The sequence below is a fragment of the Ascaphus truei genome, chromosome 1 (assembly GCF_040206685.1).
Source record: "Ascaphus truei isolate aAscTru1 chromosome 1, aAscTru1.hap1, whole genome shotgun sequence".
Classification (NCBI taxonomy): Eukaryota; Metazoa; Chordata; class Amphibia; order Anura; family Ascaphidae; genus Ascaphus; species Ascaphus truei.
In genome coordinates this window covers 96,710,226-96,737,337 of record NC_134483.1, presented here as the reverse complement: position 1 = coordinate 96,737,337, position 27,112 = coordinate 96,710,226, and the positions used below count along the sequence as shown (strand labels likewise).

The following is a 27,112-nucleotide window of genomic DNA, read 5'->3' as shown; positions in this document are numbered from 1 at the left end:
TTAGCTTTATTGGAGAGTTTTTTTCTCCATATGCAGAAAGGGCATAAAACTGCATTTACAATCCTTTCTGCATATGGAGAGTTTCAACCAGCGCTATGAGCGCTGTTGAAACTAGTGGGAAAGAAATCGAATTTTTTTTTTTTCTCCTCCACCGGCCGCCGAGCGCCAGCTGCTTGGTGGAGAGGAAAAATGTTGAAAATCGCGCCATTTTTTTGCCGCGAACAGCCACTAGATGGCGTTAGTGGCTCTCTGCATACGGCCGTTTTCAACACTGGAGAGATTTCTGTTCTCTCCAGCCGCGCGGCGAGATTCAGAGAAAAAAAAAAAAAAATGGCGCTTTTTTTAAAACTCCCCATTATCTGCCTTTCTAAAGGCAGATTTCGCCAATACATGCCGCTTTCCCTGTTAGCGCTGCTCTCTGCATGAGGCCCTTAGTCTGTCATATCTCTCATAAATCTCACTATTGTGAGTTTTCTATACCTACTTGTTTAGGTTTTTTTTTTTTATAAAATAAATAGTATTTTACTACTACTGTTTTATCACTATTCATCACCTTTTGGAGAATTCTTAAAGACGGGGATATCTATAAATATCAGCAGTTTAAAATCCAAGATTAACCCTGTAGGGTTATAAAGATCCATTAAAGAATACTATTCTCTGTAGTGTTCCTGATGTGTTCCCCACTCTCCCCTTCTCTTTTTCTTGTGCGCCTAGGTCAGGCCTGCACAACTCCAGTCCTAGAGGGCCGCACACAGGCCAGGTTTTCAGGATATCCCTACTTCAGCACAGCTGGCTTAATTAGTGGCTCAGTCATACTGAACCACTAATTGAGCCAGCTGTGCTGAAGTAGGGATATACTGAAAACCTGGCCTGTTTGCGGCCCTCCAGGACTGGAGTTGTGCAGGCCTGGCCTACGTCATTTCTAATCATATAGATATATACATATTCCTTGGGTTATTTGGGGTTTCACAGATTAAGGGGCCTATGCAGAGAGCAGCGCTATTTCAAAACTCGCCATTTTTTTGAGAAAATCGCGCAGAAAACAGCAGAAAATGGCGAGTTACGAAAAACGCGCCAATTTTTTTTTTCTATTTCTAAAACTCGCCTCGCGGCTGGCGAGAACCTCCATCTCGCCAGTTTTAAAAATATCCTTATGCAGAGAGGCGCGAACGGCATCTAGCGGCTGTTCGCGCCAATAAAATGGCGCGATTGTCTCCTTTTTGCCTCGCCAGGAAAAGTTGACAAGAAGCTGCCGCTCGCGGCCATAGCAAAGGAAAAAAAAAGGCGCGAATTTTTTTTAACACATTTCTGCAGCGCGCATCTCGCCAATTTAAACTCGCCACACGCATTCATGTTAAACATAGCAGAATTCGCACATTTCTGCATATGGAGAATAAAACTCTCCAAAAAAGCTACTTTTTATTAAACTCGCCAATTTTAAAATTCACTGCTCTCTGCATAGGCCCCTTAGAAATGCATCTCTCTTTATTCCCAGCACTGAGATTTGTGTCACCCCTGGGTTCCTCTTTACAGAGACGCACTCCTCTAGTCTCCCCACTATATAGCGCTCTTAACACTGACCACTTGGGTTCCCTCTGACCCACAGTCTGTCACATCCTAACACACCAGCTCTGTGTCTCATGTACCCACATTCTGCATTTAAATTTGTGTGTGTGCGGGGAAGGGTTCTTTATTAGAGATAATAATGACGCCTCCACTTGTGAAGAACATAATAGCGCCTCAAGGTGCAGTGCAAAGTAAATTAAAGGTGTAACAGTGTTTCCCCCACCCGGTGAGAGATTTGGCCATTACTACACATGTGGCACATGATACTTGCTGGTAACAGGAGGGCTGAGTCATCTGCCGATGATTGTGGGGACACAGCACTAGGCTTCTGGGGTTCATAACCTACATATCTTTAGCAGTGCAGAGCCTCCATCTACCATGGGCTCCAGGGAACTGAAGATGATCTCCCACAGTAGAACCAATTACCTCTGCCCCCCAGTAAGATCACATACCAGGCCGGAGGTCTAATAACAGGAACGGTTTATTGTCTCTCTCTTTACAGCACAGTACATGACAGGTCCTGCTCAAACAGCAACTCTCAGCTACCCACTGATGGATGGTCCTTGGACTGTCACTACAGGCCAAGGGCACCCGCAGCAGTCCCAGCTCTTCCCCGCCCCTCTATCAGAGGCAGAGGTATGGTACAAGAGTAGGCCCAATAGTCAGGCTCTTGGCTGTTTGACCTGCCTCTCTCAAGGGGTAGATAGAGTCACTACTAAATTTGGGGCGGCACTGCCCTTAAGTACAGCCAGGAGGGCACCAGGTCTCTCCCATGATTGGACATGCTCAGGCCTGATGTCACAGCCTCCCTCTGTCACTCAAGTGCAGCACCAGTGAGTGGGTAAAACCCATATCGACTACTGGCAGCCTGATTCTACCATGGCTTACAGCCAGGAGTAGGGCAGGTTAGTAGCCAAAGTTGTAGATGTATAGCCCGTTCTAGTAGCCAAAGGTGGCATGGCTACAAAGGTAATAATAGGCTGATGATGTATTCCTTTATATTTGTGCTTCTTTTGACACAAGCCTGTAAAGCCCATTTGTCTTTAAACATGGAGCCAAATCCCCTTCCAAGCAAATACAATGTTAACAGCCCCTAAGTGACATGCTGCCTGTGTCTGAATGAGTGGAAACTGCAGTAATTCATCAAAACTACAACTGCACTGACTGCACATGCGCACACAACACAAGGGAAGAACGCCCTGGCGAATGTCGAGGGGTGTCACGCTAGGACCCATGCAGCAAAGCATGACGGGAGTTGTAGTCTCTATTACACTGCATAGGACACCTATTTGCCAGCCCGATACGATCCTAAACCCATTATTTTATCCAAAAAGACGACGTGCTTGCGCGTCCAAAAAACGACAAGCACAAGTAACTAAGCACAGCCTCCCCCGTTTTAGAGAAAGGGAGTATTTAGCCGTCAATTGCCAGTGGTTTATTTCAGGCGTATATGAGGGCAGTCCGGTCGGGGTCCTGCGAGCGGCTGTGTCTCGCGGTGGGTTGTGGGGCTAGTTCTTTCCGCAGTCGGCCCTGGGACAGTAAAGATGGGTGAGTGAGTCTCCGCCGCCGGCAGACCTTACCGGGGTCGGGATGAGGTGGGAGAGCGGCCGCGCACACCAGGAAACCGCTCTTGGAGTCACCCCCCCGGAAAAGCAGGAGGGGAGGAGGGATAAGGCTGCGGGAGGGGAGATAGCGCAGTGTGACTGATACCACGAGGCGGCCTGATCCCGGGGAAGCGCCATGTCTGGGCCGCCTGTCCCGCTGCCAGCCCCCTACCTAACCAGGGAAGATCCCAGTGTCGGCATAACGTTTGTTCTAACCGACGCGCCTTATAAACGGGGTGCCGAATAAATGTATCCATCGGTCCAGTCAGAATTTTACCCCATTACATGTGGGGGTTGTGTGCATTTCCTCCTCACGTTTCAGTAATAGCAACTCGTGTCTGATCCCCCTCTTCCTATGAGAAATAATGCAATGTGGCAGCGGCATGTTCCTAGTTTAAGAATACATTGACATTGAGTTTAAGGTATATTCATGTCATGGGTTTGAGAGTTTATTAGTCGTCAGCTTGGAACTCAAATCCTCAGCAAAATTCTTAATTATTGTTAAGACTTGCTTAAACTCGGCAGTACCCTTTCCCGTTATACATTTATAATGTGCTTTTCCTGTCGCCCCATTTTATAATAACGATTGCACTGACTTCATGTTTGCATCTGAGCTGTCTTTCCACATCTCTTGATATTACATTGAGATACAACACGTCTGCAAGAAATTGTGGGTGAATCTGTTCTTACTTTGACAATCACCAATTCATACATTTTGAACTTTTTGTAGGTTTATCGATTTGTCATTTTTAGGTACTCCCAATGGCTGCCACCTGTTGCAGGCTAAGAACAGGGTTGACATAATAATTTAAAAAAAATGTATCCATCCAAAACCTAAAATTATTGAATTACTGAAACATTTAGCCTGAATGACCAATGAAAATAAATTTGGGAGGCTACCATCCGGATCATGGTTCCTTTAACAAATATTAGAGGCCTGATCATATATAAACATCAACGTTTTAATGCTCTGTTTACAAAGTCACATTTATATCAGTTTGTCCACTGGTATTTGTCTATTAAACTGAATACGCAAATACACTTTTTAGAGGTTTTTTTTTGGGGAGGCGGGGGGGTGGGGCAGATCTTCTATAAACCTGATGTAAAGACTATTCTGTCTTAAATGATTCAACATTCAATTTTTGCTTTAAAATGATTCAACATTCATTTTTTGCTTTAAATTTCTCTTTATAGGCAAGTGCCGTGGTCTTCGTACAGCTAGAAAGCTCCGCAATCACCGTCGGGAGCAGAAATGGCATGACAAGCAGTACAAGAAGGCTCATTTGGGCACTGCCCTGAAGGCTAACCCCTTTGGAGGCGCTTCCCACGCTAAAGGAATTGTCCTGGAAAAAGTGTAAGTTTTAAATCTGGTTTGTAGACTGCAGCACTTGTCTGGATATTTCTAAAGATTCCTGTGAATTTTGAGTTTATTTTTAAAAAAATTTTTTATAAATGCTTTTTAGTACCATTAATTGAGTACATTATAAAAAAAAACTTGAGTGCCATTTGTATAATCTGGTAATTCCATGTTAGCGTAAATAGATTGGATAGACCTTTTGTTTAAATGTTTTAGAATTGTGGCTAAACCTAAGAATCATGTTATCGTTCAGCACTCTAACAAGGTGTAAATTGACAAACAATTGTGCTCGTGCTGTCTCTAGATATTTAGTAGTAGTTGCTAAAACTCTTGATGCAGCCTGCTTAGGAGAACTCCACAAACTCCTATAGAAAAGTTTATGTAATTTTCTATTATGATTGTTTAGCCCAATTGTGGGTATTTTAATTGATTAAATTATATTGCTCCTCGGTGCGCTTTTCTCTTTTCTTCAAAGTGTAAATTGACTGTTTCCCCATCCCTCTAACCCATTCCGCATTTATTTAAACCGGCACTCCAGGTTGCATTTTTTATTTTAGTTATAAGGATTGTCTGTTCATTTCTACTCTGGGAACCACCTGCTTCCTGAGATACCTCTGTAGGGGATGCTGGTATCTCTGCAGGTAGCAGCTCTGGTGGGGTCTTGTTGGGGCTAACATAATGGCCGCTTTAAATGTCCCACGTCTTGCGGGCCAATAGGAAGCCGTGAATGTTATCCCTTGCATCTTCCTTTTGGCCTGTGTGACGAGCGACATTTAAACATGAAGGCAACTCCGGTGGCACCTAAGTAAGTATCTGGGGAAGCAGGGGGTCCCTGGACCTGAAATTAAGGCAACCTCTGTGGTGCTGCTTTGAAGGTTCCACGAAGTGTCCACATGTCCGGCTATAACTACAAGTGGTAACAGTTGCTTTTATTTTTAGTGGTGTAGAGGCTAAGCAGCCGAACTCTGCTATTAGAAAATGCGTCAGGGTGCAGTTGATCAAAAACGGCAAGAAGATCACAGCTTTCGTACCAAACGACGGTTGCCTGAATTTTATTGAGGTAAGTGTTGCTTTAGTGTTGTAGCATAGCACCCATAGCATATGAGTTGCAACCATGATAACTGTTTCATAAACAAAGGCTAGATTTCTGTATGCGGTGCCTTGCCTTACACAATTATGTTGTACATTGATTCTTGGTCATAATGAAATCCTCTTAAGTAAACTGGTTTAGAAGTGGAGGGTATGCTTCATGTCTACTGCAAAGTAGTATTACTTGGATTATAAAATGTAATGGAATACTAAAACCCCCCCAAAAATTTTTTTATTTTGTACTGGACACTTTGATCAACTTTACTACATATAATAGTGACTACTAAACGCTATAGCGTCACTTTTTTTTAATTTTTTTATTTTTATTTCAGTGTAACATACTTAATTTGTGGTTGTTTTCCCCAGGAAAACGATGAAGTTCTGGTTGCAGGTTTTGGACGTGCCGGTCATGCTGTTGGTGATATTCCTGGTGTCCGATTCAAGGTTGTCAAAGTAGCCAACGTTTCCCTGTTGGCCTTGTACAAAGGCAAGAAGGAGAGACCAAGGTCATAGACGTGTTACACGATTAAGGCGTTTATTAAACATCGTTTCACAGTTCTGTGTATCTTGTTTTTCTTGTGAAGCATTCCAGTTTAATGGTGTCAAGTTGGTGATTTGATACTGGGATGTTTATTTAGTAAGCTATCAAATTTAAAAATGCATTAAAGACCGCTTTAATGCAATAGGAAATTGGTGTTAAACTTACTGAGATTTTTAGAATAGAAACTAGTGTCTTTTTGTATTAAAATAGCTAGGAATTTGGTTACACTCGTGGTAGAACTACATAGATTAGTGCTGTTACTGTGTTACAATACTACTGGCAGGATTTTAAAGCTGCAGTTCAAGCAATATCCTACATGTGTATTGTTTTAATCAGTTCTGTACTATGAGAAAAGACTTGTAGCATTTAAAAAAAAAAAAAAAAAAACTTAGACGTTTCTAATGTAGCAAGCATATTTGTTTCTATAGAAACCATTTCCAAAGTCACAGCCCCTTTTGATAGGCTCTGGCTCTTGAGCCCTGCCCTCTTTAGCAGTGCACCAATTGTATCTAGTTAATGCCCAGTCACATAATATTGCTGGACTACACTGCCCACAATGCTGTTCGAGAACTGCATTAAATAACCCTGAGGAAGCGATCGATTACAGAAGTGTTTCCCAACTCTAGTCCTCAGGGAACCCCAACAGGTTAGGTCTTAAGGATATCCCTGCTCCAGCACAGATGGCTCATTCAAAATGACTGAGCTGCTGATTGACCCACCTGTGCTGGAGCAGGGATATCCTTAAGACCTGACCAGTTGGGAAACACTGGATTACAGGAGAACAGATCGATTTACAACTTGGCTAATAACGTGTAAGTGTGCAGATTGTTTTGATGCAATTTGAATGAAGAGGGAAAAAAAACGAAAATTTGAACTGCAGCTTTAAAATGTACGCTTCATGTGCTCATGGTGGTTTATGGAAATTTGATCACAACACATGGTTCAAAGCATAACAACTCAAAGTTTTTGAGAACATACCACAGTTGAAGGTATCTATTTTTTTGTCCTCAGAATTTGCTTAATGTGGACAGCACAAACAATGTGTTAAATACAATTTACAGGAGTGAATCCATCAAGGTCATTGTTCAACAGTAAGAGTTGCTCACCAATAATGTATAATGCCCTAAATTGAGTCTGCATGTGAAAAAGAACCTTTGTGTTTCTTACGGTTACATACAGTATGTCCTGGGGGTTCCCAAAGGATTACAACATTTCTGGGATCTGTGTTATAGAGGTATTATTAATTACATGTGTTGAGGTTATGCCTGGAAAGCATCAGTGGAATACTGCATTCCAAATACTGGTTGATGTCAATGATTATGCAAACAGCCATTAACTCAATGGTCAATCACAAGTAGCTAGAAACTTTGTAAATGTCTCCAGAATAGTGGTGGTCTAGTGTAAAACACAGTATGGTACATTTACATAAGATAATGGAATGAGTTTGTGGTTATGAGGATATCGATGCATAGCTGCCTGATACCATGCAAAAGGGCGAGTACATGAACAAGTAAATTGCACGAGTATGAAAAAGTGCCTGCTTATATACATACCCTATTTCTGCGATTCTAAGACGCACCCTAGATTTAATAAAAAAAAAAAATTGGGGGGAAAAAAACACTAAATGTGTAGAATTTTTTTTCTGGGGGGGGGAGAGAATGGAAGGACACACACACACACACACCTCCCCTGCACGTGCAGCTCACAGATTTGACAGGGTAGGAGGGGGGCTGCTGTGTCTGAACTCTGCACCTCATGGAGGGGGGGGGGCGTGGTCTCTGCATGGAGGGGAGGCCAGAAGACCCGGCTGGCATCTCAAGCTGATCTCTCGGGAGGAGGGGGGGCCGTGATCGCAGCCATGTTTGATGCACACAGAAAACCTGGCCGGCTTCTACAGCGCCCCCTACCTGTTTTTTTTTTCAGTACATCGATTGTAAGGCGCAGTTCTATTTCAGCCACCTGAAAAGGGGGGGAAAGTGCGTCTTACAATCGAGGAAATACGGTAATAAATAGCCAGATTGTGGATAGGTGAGCATTGTCTGTCTCAGCGGCATAGTGTGTGTCACACTTAGTTAAGTTATGGTGGGTAAAAAAGTGTGACAAAAACCTTCCACCGTAAAGCATATAGCAAATGGAAAAATTTACTGTATGCTCATTTGCATGTCTTAGACAGGTCTGCAACCCCGCCATTCATCATTATCGCCCAGCACTGCAGCAAGGGATTCTGGGAAATGACATGCAAATGAGCACACAGTGCCACTTTTTGCTTCAAAACCATTTAACATGGTCCCCTATAAATTTAAGCTTACTGCATTGCACAGCTTGGGTTAAGATGCATAGCCAGTAAACCCACCCACAGACAGCTATTTTGACGTGTATATGTATATAGGCATACATTACTCAGAAACATCCCCTAGAGGGATAGAAACGTTATGTGCTATGTTTAATACATAATTTTTTTGTTACCTACTACCCGAGTGCTGTCGCCTCTGCCGCTTCATGGTAATGTATGCCTCTATTACTTTTATCGGACATGCACTAGCTTATTATTAAACGTGTGTGTGTGTATATACACACAAACTAATGTAGTTATTGCTTTAGTTTGGTATGTCTAATTGCAAAAGAGCTTACACTCTAGTATTCTAACATATTCAGAGGTCCACTCGCGTCTAGCAATATATTTTAGTAGGACGATTGGAATGTAAATCAAAGATAAAGCTGTGTACAGAGCTGAGAGACTGTTGGGGATTAGCACTGAAAAGACTGCGCTTGTATGTATAATAAATCATTATTAATAGGATGATGATATAAAGCCCCTTGTACCTGGGCTTATATCTAATATGCAATTCTAAGAATAATAAATGGATCTAATATCTACTGATAGCCAATAATTTGTATAACCATGTGTAGCTGATGTCAATAAAACAATACTTGTGATAAAAAAAATAATGAATAATCTAGATATTATAAACCATATGTTTAAATGTAATATGAAATTGAAAACAATCAATATTTCTCAAAAACTGTACATAGGAATAATAAAAGAAAGTCCAAGATAAAAAAACCATACACTTTTGAGTCCACTGATTAATGCACCAAACAATTGGGACTATTTAAACAGGATACTGGCAGCCTTCTTTGTGGGCACAACGACCTCCCCTCACAAACCTGCATAAAACAAAGAAAAAACGCCCGATCCTAGTGCATTATTTCTATAAAAAAAAAAACTAATAAATGCCAAAGCTCACAAATTAAAACTCGCAATCAAAAATAGTATATAGGCGTATTATGAGATAAATACTCATGCCCCAAGCCGATCGCTGGAACTCCGTTTGCGAGTTTTACTTTGTGAGCTTTGGAATTTATTAAATTCATTTTTATAGAAATAATGCACTAGGATCAGGCGCTTTTTCTTTGTTTTATATATATATATAGATAGATAATCTAACTCCTAACCTCTAACTCCAGTCAACTCAACAAGAGTAAACAAAGGACAGCACTCAGTGGTAGATGAAAAAACCTGTATTCAAAGTAGACAGCAGCACAAACAAGACCAACGTTTTGGTCCTCACAGGGACCTTCCTCAGGGCAGTGCTGTAGACTGCTGGCAGTGGAAACCTTATATACCCCCTAAAACCCACACCTAAATGACCATCGGCTATTCTGATTGGTTATGCAAAAATTACCCATGATCAACCCCTCATGATCTGCCGTCGCACTAAAGCTGTCATAGCCTTGGCAGGAAAAGCAGGGGAGAACTGAAAAAGTAAACAGCTATATCAGTCCACATGTAGGGAATTTGCATCCCTGGTAGCCATGGTGACTAGTTCCAGGTAGCCGCGACGCCGTCCTGCAAGACAGGGGAATTCATAGTGCTCCCCAATGCGCATGTGCAGTCTCCTCGGAGTCAGCATAAGCACCACAACACATCTGGTAATGAGAAAGTTATCATAGGATCCTTTATCTTTAGCATAAATTCTGCAGCAAGCAGTCATTGACGCAGCATATCAGGAACAGTCCAAGAATGGCAAGGCTGATGCTCTTGTGTATGGAGTCACGCGGGAGATCTACAAGGGTGTCCTAAAAATAAACAGTGGGGAACAACCGTGAATGAAGGGTGTAAGGAATAAAAACAAAATTACACAGTGTAGCAGAATACATTGGGGCAATTGAGGCAAACTGACTAGTAAAGGAGTAGGCTATATACAATGTATGGCAATAATAGTCAAATACTCATAATGAGTGATAAATGCATAATAAATCTACAGCAACTAGGATAGCAGAAATGGACAGAACGTCAGGAACCAAAGAGGAGAAGGGGGGGGGGAGGATGGAAAGAAGGAGAAGAGGACGGGAAGGGGAGAAAAAGGAAGAAAGGGAGGTACAGACATGCATAATGTTAAGGGCTCTAGGGATAATGTGAACCATATCTTAGATATTCAAAAAGGGGATAAATCAAAGAAAACAACCCAATTTGAAGTCCTCATTCAAGCCCCTTGAGGCCATGGTGTCTAACTCAAAGATAAGCCTTGATTCCAACTGAAGCAGCAGTTTCCCCCTATCTCCACCCCGTGCTGATACATGGGCTTGTAGTATGGGCATGCAGTGCATCGTGGCGAGACCATGCTTGAATTTTTTTAAATGTCTTGCAACTGGTTGTAGCTTATGGTCATCAATGTTGCTGGATTCCAACAGTGCCTTCCTGATAGCGGATCTGTGCAAGCAAATCCTTTCCTTAACCATGCGAGTGGTCTTCCCCACATAGTATAGGCCGCATGGGCAACAAATAAAGTAAACCACATAGCGGCTTTCACAATTAAGGAAGTCTCTGATTTTGGTGGCTTTCCCACTATGTGGGTGTGCATAACTTTTGCCAAGAATCATGTGCTGACATTTTGTGCAACCATGGCACTTGTACACCCCAGAGGTCCTGGTGAGCCAGTTGATGGTACTGGTATATTTGGTCACTGGATCCGATTGTAGGAGGGAGTCACCACTGTTGCGCCCACGCCTGTAGCAAAAAAGTGGTGGTTTAGTAAAATGTACCCCGATCTTCTTGTCATTAGCAAGTACATGCCAATGCCTCTGTGCTAGATTTAATCAGTCCAGAGGCAGTACTGAAGGTAGTGGCTACATGGAACCTATTTAAATCTGATGTTTTTGCAGTAGGTGTGAGTAATTGATCACGAGGGATTAATTTAGCCTTTTCAATTGCAATTGTAATCTCCCTTGCATCATACCCACGATCCAGGAACTGCTGTGTCATATTTAACAGCGCCAAATCACATTCTGTCTCATCACTGGTCACTCTTCTTACCCTCAAGAACTCGGAGTATGGCAGCCCTCTTTTCAATGGTGAGGGATGATGGCTGTTGGCCAAAAGTAGGGTGTTTTTATCTGTAGTCTTCTGATGAATCCTCGTCAGCAAACGATCAGCATCACGGTAAACAACAGTGTCAAGAAAAACTACCTCTTTTGCTGAGTATGTCATAGTGAACCTGATGTTGGAGGGAATCTGATTCAAATGGTCCAGGAACGACACGAGTTCCCTTTCCGTCCTCTTCCACAACATGAAGATATCATCTATATATCTCATGTAGTTGGTGATATGATGTGCATATGGTGTGTCATTAAGGACATGCGTCTGCTCGTACGGATCCATGTACAGATTAGCATACGATGGGGCCATATTTGACCCCATCGCAGTGCCCATGATTGGGAGAGAGAAGTGTGATTCAAATTTTAAAAAGTTCTTATGCAGCACGATCTCAATCAGGAGTAAGAGGAACTCTGTAGGGGGACCAGAGTAATTTGTACTTTTCTTTAGATGGTCCTCTATGGCCTCCATCCCCTCTGAATGGTCAATGTTAGTGTACAAGCTCGAAATATCCATGGTTACGAGCAAGACATCCTGTAAATCAAGACTAACTACCATAAGTCGATTAATAAAATCTGTAGTGTCCTTGATGTAACTCCCCATTTTGGCTACGAGTGGTTGAAGGTAGAAAAAAACATATTGCGAGATAGGGTGACACAACGAGCCCCTGGCCGAGATGATCGGTCTGCCAGGAGGCGCGGTAAGTGATTTGTACACCTTTGGTAGTATATAGAGGACCGGGGTAATAGGAAACTCCTGTTGTAGAAATTTCCCTGTATCCTCTGTAATCCAGCGATTGTCGATTCCTAACTGGATGATATTGTCAATCTCTTCTTATAGCCACGGGTAGGGTCACCCTTCAGCAGTTTGTAGTGTTGAACTACATTGAGCTGCCTCATGACCTCAGTCTATTGCCCATAGTCCATAACCTCCCCCTTTGTCGGCTGCTCTTACGATGATATTTTTATTGTCATGCAGTGACTTCAATGCATTGGTGCTCATCGGGCGTAAGGTTGGAGAAACTCTGTTTATAGTTCTTAATGCACCCTTTCGTATCTGACTCTACCAAGTTGATAAAGGTGGAGCTATTGGGATTCTGTACCTGTGGGTCAAATGTACTGACCTGTCGAAATGGATGTGCAGTATTGGTACAGTCACCAGGTGTCCTGATGGCCTCATGGCCCTTGGAGAAGAAATCCCTCAACCGCAACCGGCGATTGAGTCAATAAAGATTTACCTCCCAACGAAAGGGGTCGATGGTATGTGTAGGGACAAAGGACAACTCTTTGTTTAAGATACTACATTCAGACGGTGAGAGGTGTATGCGGAGATATTAAAGATCACCTCCTTTGTGGTCGACCCCTCTGTACTCCCCTGCCTTTGTTCTCCCTTGATGGATACCTTGGGGCCCCCACCACCTCTCCGAATGGGTCGCCACTGGCGTGGGCCGGTACTGGTGGCTTCTGTTGATGTGTCATGCCTGGACCTAAAAAAGGAACAGCTGGAGTAGTTTCTTGACCGTCCGAATGATCCGTGTCGCTCGTGTTGTATGGACTGGCTGCTGTTGTCCCACGTCTGTACTTGGTATAATCACTTGGGAGGTCTGGGGGCCAAAACCATGGCAGCGGCGGGGGAAGCAATCACCGTGCAATCGTCCGTCACTTCAAGGAGAGGTGCGACCCCCGGTCGTATGGGCTCACAGCACGGCTCCCAACCGCACAGCGGATGCAGGTGTACTCCCTCCGTGAACGCCAAGCTGTTCACAAGCCGTGCCGCCACTCCGCCGAACAAGCAGCCTCACTCCACAGGTATCAGAGGGAGGCGTTAGAGTAAGTAAGTGCAGACCTTTTCAGCGTCTCCAGAATGGCGTGCCTCCTGGTAGATAAGCCGCAAACGAAATCCAAATGGGAACCGGAGCACAGCCCCACCAATGCAGCATGGGACACAGGAAATTCTTTCAAAGATGTATTAGGTTAAAAGAACATAGGAACAAAATCCTGACAAACACTTTATCAAAGAGTAGTTTGTCAGGAAACACAACACACAATTACAGTAGAGGCAACGATTATTCTAACACTTGCTTTAAACTAGCCGGGTTGCATTCAGGGTATGTGCTGGGTATGTTCTGGGCTAGTTTGAGGCACGTTTAAGGCATTTCTGTATTGACTAACGACCCATAGGATTAACACAGCAGGGATCCCTGGCAGTCCAATTCAGTTTGAATGGGACTGCCAGGGACCCTCGCTGTTAATCTGATAGGCCATTAATCAATTCAGAAATGCTGGGGCTAGTTTAAGGAAAGTTTAAGGCATGTATTCAGAATGTACCTGGGTGTACCTGGGGAATTGCCACTGGTTTTTGTTAGAATAATCGCTGCCTCTACTGTATTAAACTTATTCATTATGTGCTACAGCTGATACAATGGTGGAGTTTCTCTATATAATTGTGTGTTGTGTTTCCTGACAAACTACTCTTTGATAAAGCGCCCTGACCGTGAAACATGTCAGAGTGTTTGTCAGGATTTTCTTCCTATGTTCTTTTAACCTAATAAATCTTTCTGTTATGTATTTTTATATTGAACTCTAGCGTCTCAATGTAGTCCACATACCACTTGCATTGTGACAATATTGATCTATAGCATCTCCCCTCGATAAGGGACTTAAATATCAATTTAGAACAATACCAAAAAGTATTTAAAGAAGACTAGTGATTCTAATACATACATACCCCGCATTAACGTACGCAATGGGACCGGAGCATGTATGTAAAGCGAAAATGTACTTAAAGTGAAGCACTACCTTTTTTCCACTTATCGATGCATGTACAGTACTGTACTGCAATTGTCATATACTGTACGTGCATAACTGATGTAAATAATGCAATTATAACAGGCTCTATAGTCTCCCCGCTTGCGCACAGCTTCGGTACAGGTAGGGAGCCGGTATTGCTGTTCAGGACATGCCAACAGGCGCATGCGTGAGCTGCCGTTTGCCTATTGGGCGATATATCCTTACTCGCGAGTGTACTTAATGTGAGTGTCCTTAAACCGGGGTATGCCTGTATTGTGTGATTTATTTACGTAATAATCTCTGAAGAACAGGGCATTACTGGCCAATAATGTCCTGGCTGGAAGAGTTGAAGGCCTGAGGCGAAGACAATGGTCTTTAACCCAGCCAGGACATTATTGGCCAGTAATGCCCTGTTCTGAGGGGATTATAACTATTATAGGATAAATGTAAGTTTTTCATAAAATAATAGACACCTGTGTAGGAAAAAGAAGTAAAGTAGCAAATGAGAGGGGAGAGAAGTGAGGGGGTGGGGAAGGGAGGGGCAGAGAGAGGGGAAGGGAGGGGCAGAGAGAGGGGAAGGGAGGGGGCGGAGAGAGGGGAAGGGAGGGGGCGGAGAGAAGGGAAGGGAGGGGGCGGAGAGTGGAGAAGGGAGGGGGCGGAGAGAAAGAAGAGATGTGGGGGAGGAGAGAGGGGAGGATGGAGGAGAGAGATAGGAGAGGAGGGGGGAGGAGAGATAGAGAGGTGAGAGGGGGGAGAGTGAGGTGTGGGACAGGAGAGGTGAGGGGGGAGAAGAGAGAAGTGAGGGGGAGGAGAGAGGTGAGGGAGGGAGAGAAAGGTGAGGGAGGGAGAGAAAGGTGAGGGGGAGGTTAGAGGTGAGGGGGGAGGAGAGAGGTGAGGGAGGGAGAGAAAGGTGAGGGAGGGAGAGAAAGGTGAGGGGGAGGTTAGAGGTGAGGGGGGAGGAGAGAAGTGAGGGGGGAGAGAGGGGTGAGGGGGCGAAGTGGGGTGATGTGGAGGGGGAGATGGGGGTCTACAACTAAATAAAAAGAAAATACAAATTACCTTAGCACAAGCTATAGATGTGGTGAGAAATATTACTTTGTTGCAAGTAAAACAGTTACCAATTGGGACAGGGCAGCTTCAGACAGCACTAGCAGCTGTGAGAGACGGAGACTGCATGCTGGGAGCGGAGGGGCTGCCAGAGGCTTGGGGCAGCAGAGATACCTACAGTTACGTTTTAAAATTGGCATTTTTTTTCTCAGCTCGCTCTCCCTGCATCTCTGAAAAGTGAACTGGCAAGTTGCCAAAAATTTCGGGCATTACTGAATGAATAATGCCCGGAATTCTCACCAAGCAGAGAGCAGGGATTTCAATAATGCCCGGAATTTTACTGCTTTGGCCTATAATAATATGTATTTTTTTTCCTATGGTAATTTGCCCGTCTATATGTGTTCTCCTCGGTGAGCATTTACATTTGTACTTATACCTTGGAGATATCCCATTTTGACATCCTCTTATATAATTTGGATTGGGAAAGATTTTGCAGTGTATAATTTTTTAATGTATTGTGTATTTTATATATTGGATTCTAGTGTCTCAATTTAGTCCACATACCACTTGCATTGTACCCACTACTGAGCTATAACATCCCCTCTCAATATGGGACCTAAGTGGCCATGTCAATATCAATTAAGAACACTACCAAAAAAGTATTTAAAGAAGACCAGTGAGACAATCTATGATAAAGCCCCTGACAAAGCTGCTGTTGCAGTGAAACGCATAGGACTACAAACAGTAAGATTCTCGGCTTGACCCCGACACTGGACCAGAACCCTCCTTACATGACATCACTTTCCGGAAGTGCCCCAACCTACGTGTGTTGCAGGAACTGGAGGCTGGTGACGGGACCGGTGGAAGTTTGCAACGTTATCTATTCTTCTGACCCTCAGTGGTCTAAATGCGAGTTTTTATTCTGGATAATGCTTGTGTAAACCCATATGTGTACCTTTTACATTTGTGATAAAAGAAGTGTTACACAATATCTGCCTTTACTCTGATCTTTGCTGGGACGACAACAGATCCACAAAAGCAGAAGGATCCCATTTTCTCCCTTTGATCTAACTTACATTGCCTGATTTCCATTTATATCATGGCAATGGTCTTGATTCACCTATAAGTCAATACATATTGCAATATATCTCTCTCTCTCGTCTGCAACCCTGCCTTTCCACCATTATCACCTAGCATACAGTGTTCCCACTGCAGCAAGGGATTCTGGGAAATGACATGCAAGTGAGCACACAATGTGTATCCCTTTGCCTGGAATATCCATTCACATGGAGCCCATTTAATCTGATGCATCACCGTTCACACAGCTTTTAAGCACAGCATGGGACTAGCAAAGAAAGTACAGACCACTCACAGACATGTTTCAACCTTGATGGGTATCATCAGTACAAAAAGAAACCGGGGATGCTCCTTATAAAAATGATTAGAATGATCCCTATATTTCTGAGAAAAACTGAAATAGACGTCTAAAAGAAGCGGATAAACGAATAAAAAATAATAGATAAAATACTGGCCACAATTCTTCGCTGCTGCTCAGCCGAAAGAGGATCTCCCTGGATCCTCACACAGTAGGGAAACACAATATGGTGAGCGCAAAAACAAAGAGAAGGGAAAAACAAAATTAGTACACTCATATGGTGTGGCATATAGCCAAACAGTGTAATAAGCACAGGAGTGGAGGGGATGGTAAGTAAATCATTATTAAACCACTCACACGGCCATCTGTGAGTGTCTGCCCATCACACAGTTATCAGCCTCATCTGGATGGTCACTTCAAAGGTCACTGATAGTAGAGGTGATCTCAAAAAAAGATGGAAGGAGAACGCAGTGGGTGTATGTCACTGATAAGTGACAGTGGTGATAAGCAAAATATAATTGCTAAAATGAGTTCCACTCACATGGCCATATGTGAGTGGGGGGCACTCAGAGAAAATCCAAGCCTCACTGCTAGATGATTGGAACTAAATTCTCTGGTGTCACACGTGCACATAATATGCCATGAGAGTAAAAAACGGGGTGATTTTATTCAAAACAAGTTGTCATTAAAAATGTACAAAATGCAAGGTACATAGGTAAACATAAAAAATACTGCTGCACTCATGAACTCACAGCAGCTTTCCTTTGCAGCTCGTTCGGCGTATATCCTGACTTCCGCGTCCGGAGGGTCTGGCAACGAACGGGTCTGCCTACGGTGGCTCACTGTGTCCAAAATCCTCCTCAGAACAACGCGTTTCACTCGTTAGCTTAATCACCTGCATGCAGGCAGCGTGCTGAGAGGCAATTGACCGCTACCAGTGGGAGCTGGAGCGGGGAGGCGTGCTTTGAGCGGAGGGTCCGTTCGTCCGTACCCACCCCCGTCGGTCCATGTTCCCCCCCACACACAACACACACTTCCTCCCACCTCCCTCCCGTAGCTCCTTCCCTGCTCCACTCCTTACTTCCTCATTGGCTTACTCGCGCACCACGTGACGCGTCAACGCCCTGGTACCACTGGACGGCTGACGCGTCACAGCACGTGGTGAGCCACGGAGGCAGCGGGGACCAACAGATTTCAGGTAAGGGGCTGGTGGCGCACGCGGCCACACGGGTCACTGACCGCAGCGGGTCCTCAGCCTAAATAGGGTGAGCTGAGCCTTGGAAGGGGTTTCATTTCCTCTGGTTACTGCCTTTCACTTGATGTCAATGGGGGAAATCTGCAGCGGTTGTTCCGGACATTATCGAACAAAGACTCCCATTGACGGCTGCTTCGGACTAAACTGAATTACCCACAATGTGTGTTTAACAACAGATTACACAGTCAGCTCTCTCTGCCCCACTCCCTTGTTATGGGCTCTTATAGGGGCAGGGTGGGCTAAGGATAAAGAAAACACTTGATTGACAAACACTCTCCTATTCAGAGGCTCCCCTTGAAATTCAACATGTTATTCATTATCAAAGAAACAAAAACAGTCACATTGATTCTCTCAGTGCAGTTAGATTTTATTAGTGAAGCCAATTAGACTGATACATTCTTTGTAAAAGATTGTTTCTTGTTGCGCTGTGTAGGATTGTACCTTTAAAAGGTTTATGCACAGGTGAGAATGCTCACTGCGGTGAAATGCTAATGACATTTTCCATAAGACGTGCAAATGCATGTAGACAGATAAACATGTACAATCTAAGGCTAAGCTCATACACTCCGCTGGCTTGCCAGAGTGCGAGCTCTTACCTTGCCGCGCGGTTGGAGCAAAAGCGATCCTTGCTCATGGTGCTGGCGGCGGTGTGGCGGGGGCGTCACACAGCTGGTTCGCCCTCATTGGCTGAACCAGCTCACATGAGGCTGACATCACGCGGCAGCCGCCTGAGAAGACAACATTTTTAATCTCCTCAAAACACTGCCGCGTCAACATTTACTGAATTGTGCCTGATGTGCGTGCGCACGCAAGCACACGCACGTAGCAACGCTGCCACTATAAGCTCGGCCTAAGGCTCTCAAAATGTTAGTTACAATAATATTTTCATAAAAGGTGATGTTTCTCCAAAATGACCAAGTGAAGCTCAGGGTGATGCCCAGGGGGGCCAGAAACTCACTTGAAACCAATTAATTGTTATTAGGTTTTATTTAATGTCTATCACATCCTAATAAAAATAGAACAAACTTACACTCACTGTGTGTTATATAATTCAGATAGAGATGCTAGAATCCTGCTTCCATACAGCTGGATGCGTACAACTACAAAAAAATAAAAAATGATTGGAGGCCTTGCAATGTTGCTCTATTTTGCACATTTAAGGCCGCGATTATAGTGGACGCAGGCGCAGCGAAAAAAAGGCTGCACCTCTGAGGCAGGCCATAGAGCGTGCGACCAAGCGCGACCACTCGCTCGATTCTCGACCAGACAAATAATTTTGTCTTTTCTGCGCGATGGCCGGGTTACGTGCGTGGTTCAGCCAATGAGGGCAAACCGCTCACGTTATGTCACTGCCATGCCTGCCTCAGTGCAGGTTTCGTGCGAGTGGCACGCACGCCACAAGTATAATTGAGGCCTAACAGTGTGTGTCTGCTGACTTACCTTTCTTTGTGTGTTCTGATACTTTTTGTATTATAGTTGTTGTTTGATACATTATAAAATAAACTTTGTGAGAACAATAGGAAAACATGAGTTTATCATTTTCTCTTATTTATTTTTTGAGTGTTGATCCAATATTTTTTGTTGTTGATCACATCCTCACAGTGGGTGTTAGTGATTATTGACCACACTATTGTTTATAGGAAGGTGGCTTACTCTCTATGTATAATGGAAATAATACACTTATATTTCGATTCACCTCAATTTGTGATATGCGTTGTGATGCAAGGATAATACAAATGGATTACATAGTTACATAGTAGATGAGGTTGAAAAAAGACATATGTCCATCAAGTTCAACCTATGTTAAATTTAGATGACAGATACTCATCCTATATTACATGGTTACACAAATTATTATATAAAAGAAAGAAGTCAACAGTTCTTTCTTGAAATGCCTTGAGAAAGGTCCTCAGAGTAGGCCAAAAACATTAGTGAATAAACCCAGATTTAATGGAACATGAGAGTGCTACTCTTTCCTCCTCATTTCCTTACTGTATGTACTGGGTATGGTTCCTTAAGGGCTTAGACCTGCAAGTGTTACAATTTTGATACTCTCTTTAGAGTGCAGATACAGATGCAGCGGCCGTTATTCGAACATTTCACGCGTTGTATACATTTGAATACCCATGACATGGCGCGTGATTTCTTCCAATTTTCCAAGCAGAAAATGGTATTTTAGTGTTCTGGTTTTTAAACACCTGCAAATTCGACGGAGCGGACTTTGGAAGCCAGGAATATTTGATTTTTCAAGGGCTGTCACCTCATGTGACAGCCCCTGAACAAATCAAATGCCCGGGAGCCCGCAACGCCGCCGCAAAGCGAAAAATAACTTTCGCTAGCGGGGATGGGTGAGGTCGCCGGTCTCGGGCACTATACGTGCGGCCTAAGGAAGCACAGCATTGTAAAACACTGTACTGTACAGCATTGTACTGTATTGTTTTCACCAAAGTCACAAATCAAAGTCCCAAAAATATCAGTCAGTCAAATAAATGCACCTCACCTTCATGCCCTTTCAGTAAAAATACTGTACAGTAGAAGATATGCCCTCTGCTTCATCCTTCCTACATATTTTTAAAATAATTTTCCATTTATCCATGTTGTATCTGTCAGCACATAAGAAAAATCAGCTGACATTAAAGATTTTATTTCAATAAAGCCTACTGTATTTATTTTGGTTACAAATGCATTATTTACATTTTCGCTTGACATACATGCTCCGATCCCATTGCGTATGTTAAAGCGGGGTATGCCTGTACACATTACAATTCATTCATTTCTGCCACGGATACGCGAAGAATTCCACCCAAAGAAATCATAATCCATGAAATTCAAACAAATCAACCGCGGTAAAAACAGGCGCAAATGCCGCGTGGAATACAGTGGAGCACACGATAACGGCTCTGTGAAATGTTCGAATAACAGCCGTACATCTCATCATAGCCTTAATATGCAACTTACAATACATCCATACAGGTAGTTCATGTTTAGCTTTAAAAAATGTGCTCATCTCTTTACAAATGTATTATTTATTTAATTATATTGTTTGTGGTAAGAAATAGCATACTTTATATAGTCCAAGCATGACTGTACAGTTACATAAATCTATCTTCTGTGATTACATTTTCACAACTATAAAAACTTATACTTTACAGTACTCTGCTCGCCAGCACCTGCGAATTATGCCCTTTCTGGTTTTGCTATAAATCAAATAGGACCATGTGAATTTCACAAAAGTAATTGTATCTGATCATACTACTTGCGATCTTTGGTGCTGCTGCCACGTGCCTTCACGCAACCTGCAGCCGCAGTACCGAAGGCTTAACGCTGCTGGCGGTTCCATGCAGGAGCTTGGACCCACCACATTTCCATCACGTCAGACACTGTCCCTGGTGCCGCTGACCTTTGCTTGTTTGTCCGAGGTGCCGGAGACAGCAAGTCTTGCTACATCTGTATACAACTTGTCAGCTTTCTTTCAAAAAATCGAACAAAAAATTTCACCAAAATACAAACGATCAATTTCCAGTCCGATTCAATTATGAGTCAGAAGTTCCAAATATTTGATAGTTGTGCTTTAATTAAATAGTAGGCCAGTTCATGGCTATGACTGGATGGCCGTGCGGTTGTCATAATAATGTCTGTTCACTCCCTTTTATATTCAAGCACATAGATTTCTTAGCCTTGAGCCCTATTGTATTAGGTAATTAGGAATCAGCATCCATAATATATTAGTGGTTGTTAAACAGAGTCCATCAGTATGTGGCAGTGTGAGTGATAGAGCTGGAAACTAGATTTAGATTGTACGCCGTGAATCTTCGATGACTCTGTCCTTGAACATGTATCTTACTTCCTTGCAGTGGATTCAGACTCCGAGTAGAAGGCTGCACTCTTTGTCAGAGGAAGATTAGGCCTCAGATCCTGGATTAAACAATAGGGTTCATTACAAACTGTGCTAAAAACAAGCAGTGAAAAGTGAATGGATCTTAACATTTAAGAAACACACTTATTTTAAGTAAATAATATATAACGTTGTCTGTAAATCAGATGAGATAAACAAAGGAAATTATATTATTAATACCAAATGTCCTGGCAAAATAGTTACATTCTACTGCCAAAATGGCTTCAAAGCAATGCTATGCAGTCCCATTCAGTACGGAAGAGGCAAACATAATGCCTGTTATGTTTACAGTTCTCATCTTTAAAAATATGAATTAGAGTAATTGAAATAAAAACTTCCAGATGAACTTTTGGAACAGAGATCAATAACCTGTATAAGTCAAGTCTATACAAATTATTTATTTGAAATCATCTCTTCTCCAGCATGTGTGCAGACATTGCTTTGTACACAATAAAACATCTAAAGCAAAACAAATAAATCCATCTGCAAATCTGCAACTGTACCCTACAAATGAAGAACAATAAAACCACAACTGCTAATTGGTATGCATTAGGAAATGAATGAAAATTCTACAAACACTGTTTACTTTTTACTAGCAGTTAAAAGTAATATTGTCTCCACATGGGACGAAATGAACAATAACATAAAACATGCAAGCAGTAGGGCATCTCCTTTTGCCTAAAAGTGTAAGTGAGAGGTAAAAGAAAATATAGGGTCTAAACAGCACATGACGTTTTACTAAATACGTTTATGTAATACAGATGTAGCCAGACTTACTGTCCTCGTTGCTACGTTCAAACGTGGCTGCCGGGCCGCAGTGCAGCCATGTGCGAGCACAGCCCCTAAAACAGAAAGCGACCTGGACGATTAACTCTGTGGGGGTCCCTGTTCTGAATGGGACCACCGCAGCATTAATCCTACCAAGACAGCTACCAGCCTGTAAGCGCTGCGCAGAGGAGTCCCAGAAAGAGGCAGTATCTCTCTCTGTGTCTCCCCCTAAGCCACTCTTAAAGGCACAGTTAATGGGCTTTTTATTATTATTTTAAACAAATGTTTGAAGCAGGGGGTCTCTGGAGCTGAACACCATTCATTTCAGCTCCAGGGACCCCCTGTTTCCAGAGATACAGACTTCCCATGGGGGTGCCGGTTTCTCCTGTTTAAATGTGCCGAGTCACGTGGACCAATAGGAAGCTGTGACGTCATGGGTTCCTATTGTCTCATTACGGCACTCCCTAGAGAGGTGTGTATCTCCGGAAGCAGGGTTACCCTGGAGCACAAATCAATGGGATTCAGCTCCGAAGACCCTTTGCTTCAAACCTATATTAAAAAAAATAATAATTAAATTACATACCCCCAACAAAAATATCCCCTCCGCCCTTGAGAGCCCAATATCTCTGTTAGCCAAATGTGGCCAATAGTGATTTTGGGCCTTAACCAAAAAAATTAATACATGTATACAAAAAAACAAAAACGTGAATAACCCCCATTCATTATCTTAGTGGCTAAGGTAACAATAATCGATGCCTGATCGATGGCCAATAACACAAATTGCCCTTCCCGGCACAAAAAAAAATATCAGGTCAAATAAATCTAATCCTGGCTGAAGGATGACGGATCATCAACTTGACTCGAAGCAATGGATCCTACGTTGATTGAAAATCAGTCTCTGGTGAGTAGTTCTTCTTTCTTTTTGTTTCCTTCTCCAAGATGTTGCTTATAGCTCTTCTTCCAGTCAAATGAGATGTGACAGGCCTTATATAAAAGAAGGAAAGAAGAATCAAGTTGAGGATTGTTATTAGCTTAAGTGTGCCATGGCATGTGCTTTGATTTAGCAGAGCTCTCTCTCGCTGTCACGTTTACCATATATAGAGTTGTTTACTGCAAAGGAAGTGTGACTCGTCAGTTTAAGTATGCATTTTGCTAAAACACTTAGCACTGATTGGAGGAAGCCTAACACAAAATGCTGTAAATAAGAGCCTAGGCTGGGGATAGTGCAAGAAGCTTCTCCATAGACCGTGCAGGTGCCCTGGCCAAGAATTCCCCTCGCTCTCTTGGGATCAGACTAGATTGATTGAGGCTTCCCTGGCTGTTTGGAGCCTTTTTCCTGTTATATGCTGTTAAGGTGTGCAAGCTGTAACTGAGAACATAACCGACACTAAGTAAAATCCCTTTTTGATTACATCTCTAAGACTGTTTACTGACTCAGAGTGTGCAAGTTATTGGCTGTATCCAGAATCTTTGCATTACAAGGATTCATCACCCTTCAGCCAGGATTGGATTTATGAATTTCCTATTTCTGAATTTCAAGTGCCAAGCAGCACATAATCTCAGAAAGACTTCTTTTTTATTTTTATTTTTTTATTGTATTTGTTCCAAAAATGTTTCTGCAGTTATACTGCTGTATCTCTCATCTACTGATGAGTTTCAAAGAGAGCTGAAAGCACATGGCATACAACTGAGTGTGAGAGAGTAAGAAAAAATACACATTATCAGACACTGGTACACAAGTCAGCCACAGTGAGATACTGTATGTGAACTGACACGCTTTTACAGGATTAATGTCAGATCAGATATAAATTCTGCATTGAACAACCAAGTCTCCAAGATCCACTTTAAATGTGGATGTTGCCCATTATCATCTGCTTTAGTAAAACAGAGGCAGTCATTTGCCAGTTCCGATCTGATGGACACCAGACTGTTGCTATTATTTCCACCTGGTTCAGCACCATCTAACAAACATAACCAAGCATGACTCTACAGTATATAACACAGCCCTATGGATGTTTGCTCTGAGATTTCTGGAGTTATTTAGTAGAAAATGTACTCTGGAGAGACGAATGTTACAGTATGTTATTTTGTATAATTAACTAAGCAGATTTGCAACATTAACTCTTTTGTAATGGCCTGTCAAAGCTGTAGTACCCAAAAGTACCTGAATTTGTGTTTTTTTTAAAGGTGGATTCAGGTTATACTTGAGTTCAATTGATTAATGCAAAGTTAACCTCACAGGGTTAATACCATTTTTTTTTTTTTACGATAACATCCTCTATTACCATCTCAAGAATCAAATTCTAAAAGGAAAATTAAAATCACTACAAGAACGGAAAATGATTTTGTTGAAAATTATACTGCGCTTCACCACCAATGAAAGGGGACTGAACTAGGACATTGGATTCTTGACTTAATACAAATATTTGAATGTGATCATTTTTGCCTTGCTATCACAATACTGCCTATACACTGACATTTGTATCAGTCTCTCTTTGCAACCCCACCACTAATTCTCATAATGTGCTGTCTTAATTCAACCTCCTACATATCTATTATATTCCTCACCTGTTTACAACCCTAATTTGATTTTAGTAACTCCCCTTTCTTGTTTGTTCACGGATAGCATCCCTCACCCTCCTGATCTTAATAAGCAGTATTTGCTAATATGCATTCAATTAAAGCGTCATTTTGCACAATTCTAACACAGCCCAGATATATTCTCCTCTTTAGCATGGCAGATTCTTCAAGTTCTGGCAAAAGTTATCAGTAGCCGAGTTCACTTCAGCATCAAACCGAGTTGATGTCTTTAAAAACGTGTACACTATTACCTATAACCTGTTACTTAAACATCTATGATATTCCCGAATCAATGTTCAAAATCCTAAACTACAGAAATATATAACATTAATTTAGATGTAAACATAAAATTATTATTGATCCATAATGGAATATAGATTTACCTTTGTCTCACTGTTCTGTATTTTCATTATCATCAAAAATGTTTTTTCCATAACTTAAAGGCAGAGTAAGGCCGACAACAGGTCCTACTGTACTTAACCATGAAGTAATGTAATTTCCTTTTCTGTAAATGAAAGGAAAAAGTGTTTTCACAATTATTATACCAAATTGACAAATTTCGAAGATCTATTCACATTAAGTAGTTGTATCCAGTTCCATTTCCTGCTAATTCCTGGTAGAAGTACGTTTCGCAAACCTGTCATGCAGAGTATATACCATAATTCAGAACAAAACTGGTAGAATAATACAATACAATAATACTATACCATAACATTTGTTTCCTTATTTGTATATATAGCAAGTCTTATGACCCTCACCTGCCTGTGGTTCCTTGAACTGATGTCATGAATTCATTGGTCCGACAAGGATGAAGTATGAAAAATGGTTGTCCAAGAATTGGATGTTCCTGAAAAAAATTTTAAATCGTCAAACACAGTTTGAGACACTCATTCATAGTGTCACATCTCTGTAGATCTGTATTCAACATTGTCACTTATAGCACACCTATGAGCATATGACTTGTATATGGGACAAGGGTTAATACACACAGCTATCTGGCTGACACCCTTTTCACCTTCTGCAAATGTCCCTCAAATGAATAATATAGACCCTGAATCCGTCACAATATATAGCTTTAATTCCCTGCCCCACCAAAGAAATTATTAAAATATTAATTTGCAGTCTCTGGGCCCTTTTTCTTAAGAAAATATGCACTTAATAAACAAAAATATGTTATAGCAAAATGTGTCCAAAAATGTAAATTACTCTTTACAAAGCGTGCAACAGTTCAATCAGAGCCAAATAATTACGTATTAAAGTGTAGCTTTAATATACAAAAAGTACAGTGCTTAGGTTACAGAAAAATATTACAAGAACATACTGTATAAAAATGCAGACATCTTAAAATAAAAAGATAAACAAATCAGAATTCCCTATATGTTACAACATGTATCAGGTTCTTCCCAAAGAGGTCACTGGAGTTAGAAAGATGATAATTCACGTGTCTAATCTCAAAACACACCTCTGTTGAATTCTGATTCATGATCCCAGCTACAGGGTCTATAGTCTAAAAGCCTTGTTAATTAAAATCCACTTAAAACAAACTTTCTGGGTGTGTACTCAACCCACCCCTTTTCATCAATCAGCTCTGGATAACATTTTTACGACTTGAGAGAAAAATGTTTTTCTTCACTTTTCAAACTTTGCCTCAATATATAAAATACTTCATAACTATAATACGTAGACAAACACCATCATCACTGTCGCATCTGTGTACTTAATATGTGCGCCTGAATATGAAATAAGACAACCTAATTTTAACTTTTGCATGAGAAAAGATATTTGTCTTTTGCACCTCCTAATCATGAAGTGTTTGGCATAATTTGATTTGTCTCATTGCAACAGTTTCAAATTCTTACGAATTGCTAT

General features: G+C 42.1%; 2 protein-coding genes across 2 annotated transcripts in view; one reads left to right on the top strand and one right to left on the bottom strand.

Annotated features, from left to right (window-relative positions):
- Positions 1 to 2,989: 2,989 nt before the first annotated feature.
- RPS23 (ribosomal protein S23) lies at positions 2,990 to 6,171 on the top strand. The gene is made up of 4 exons (XM_075592492.1): positions 2,990 to 3,114; positions 4,365 to 4,524; positions 5,467 to 5,587; positions 5,983 to 6,171. The coding sequence occupies exons 1-4, from the start codon at positions 3,111 to 3,113 to the stop codon at positions 6,127 to 6,129; spliced, it is 432 nt and encodes a 143-aa protein (XP_075448607.1). The 5' UTR covers positions 2,990 to 3,110; the 3' UTR covers positions 6,130 to 6,171.
- Positions 6,172 to 23,232: 17,061 nt separating this feature from the next.
- ATG10 (autophagy related 10) overlaps positions 23,233 to 27,112 on the bottom strand; it is a 245,121-nt gene continuing 241,241 nt past the window's right edge. The window contains exons 6-8 of the mRNA XM_075592477.1: positions 26,002 to 26,090; positions 25,627 to 25,748; positions 23,233 to 23,647 (exon numbers count right to left, since the gene is read on the bottom strand). Of these exons, the coding sequence (XP_075448592.1) occupies positions 25,634 to 25,748; positions 26,002 to 26,090 (204 nt within the window). The 3' untranslated portion in view covers positions 23,233 to 23,647; positions 25,627 to 25,633. The remainder of the gene's footprint in view (positions 23,648 to 25,626; positions 25,749 to 26,001; positions 26,091 to 27,112) is intronic.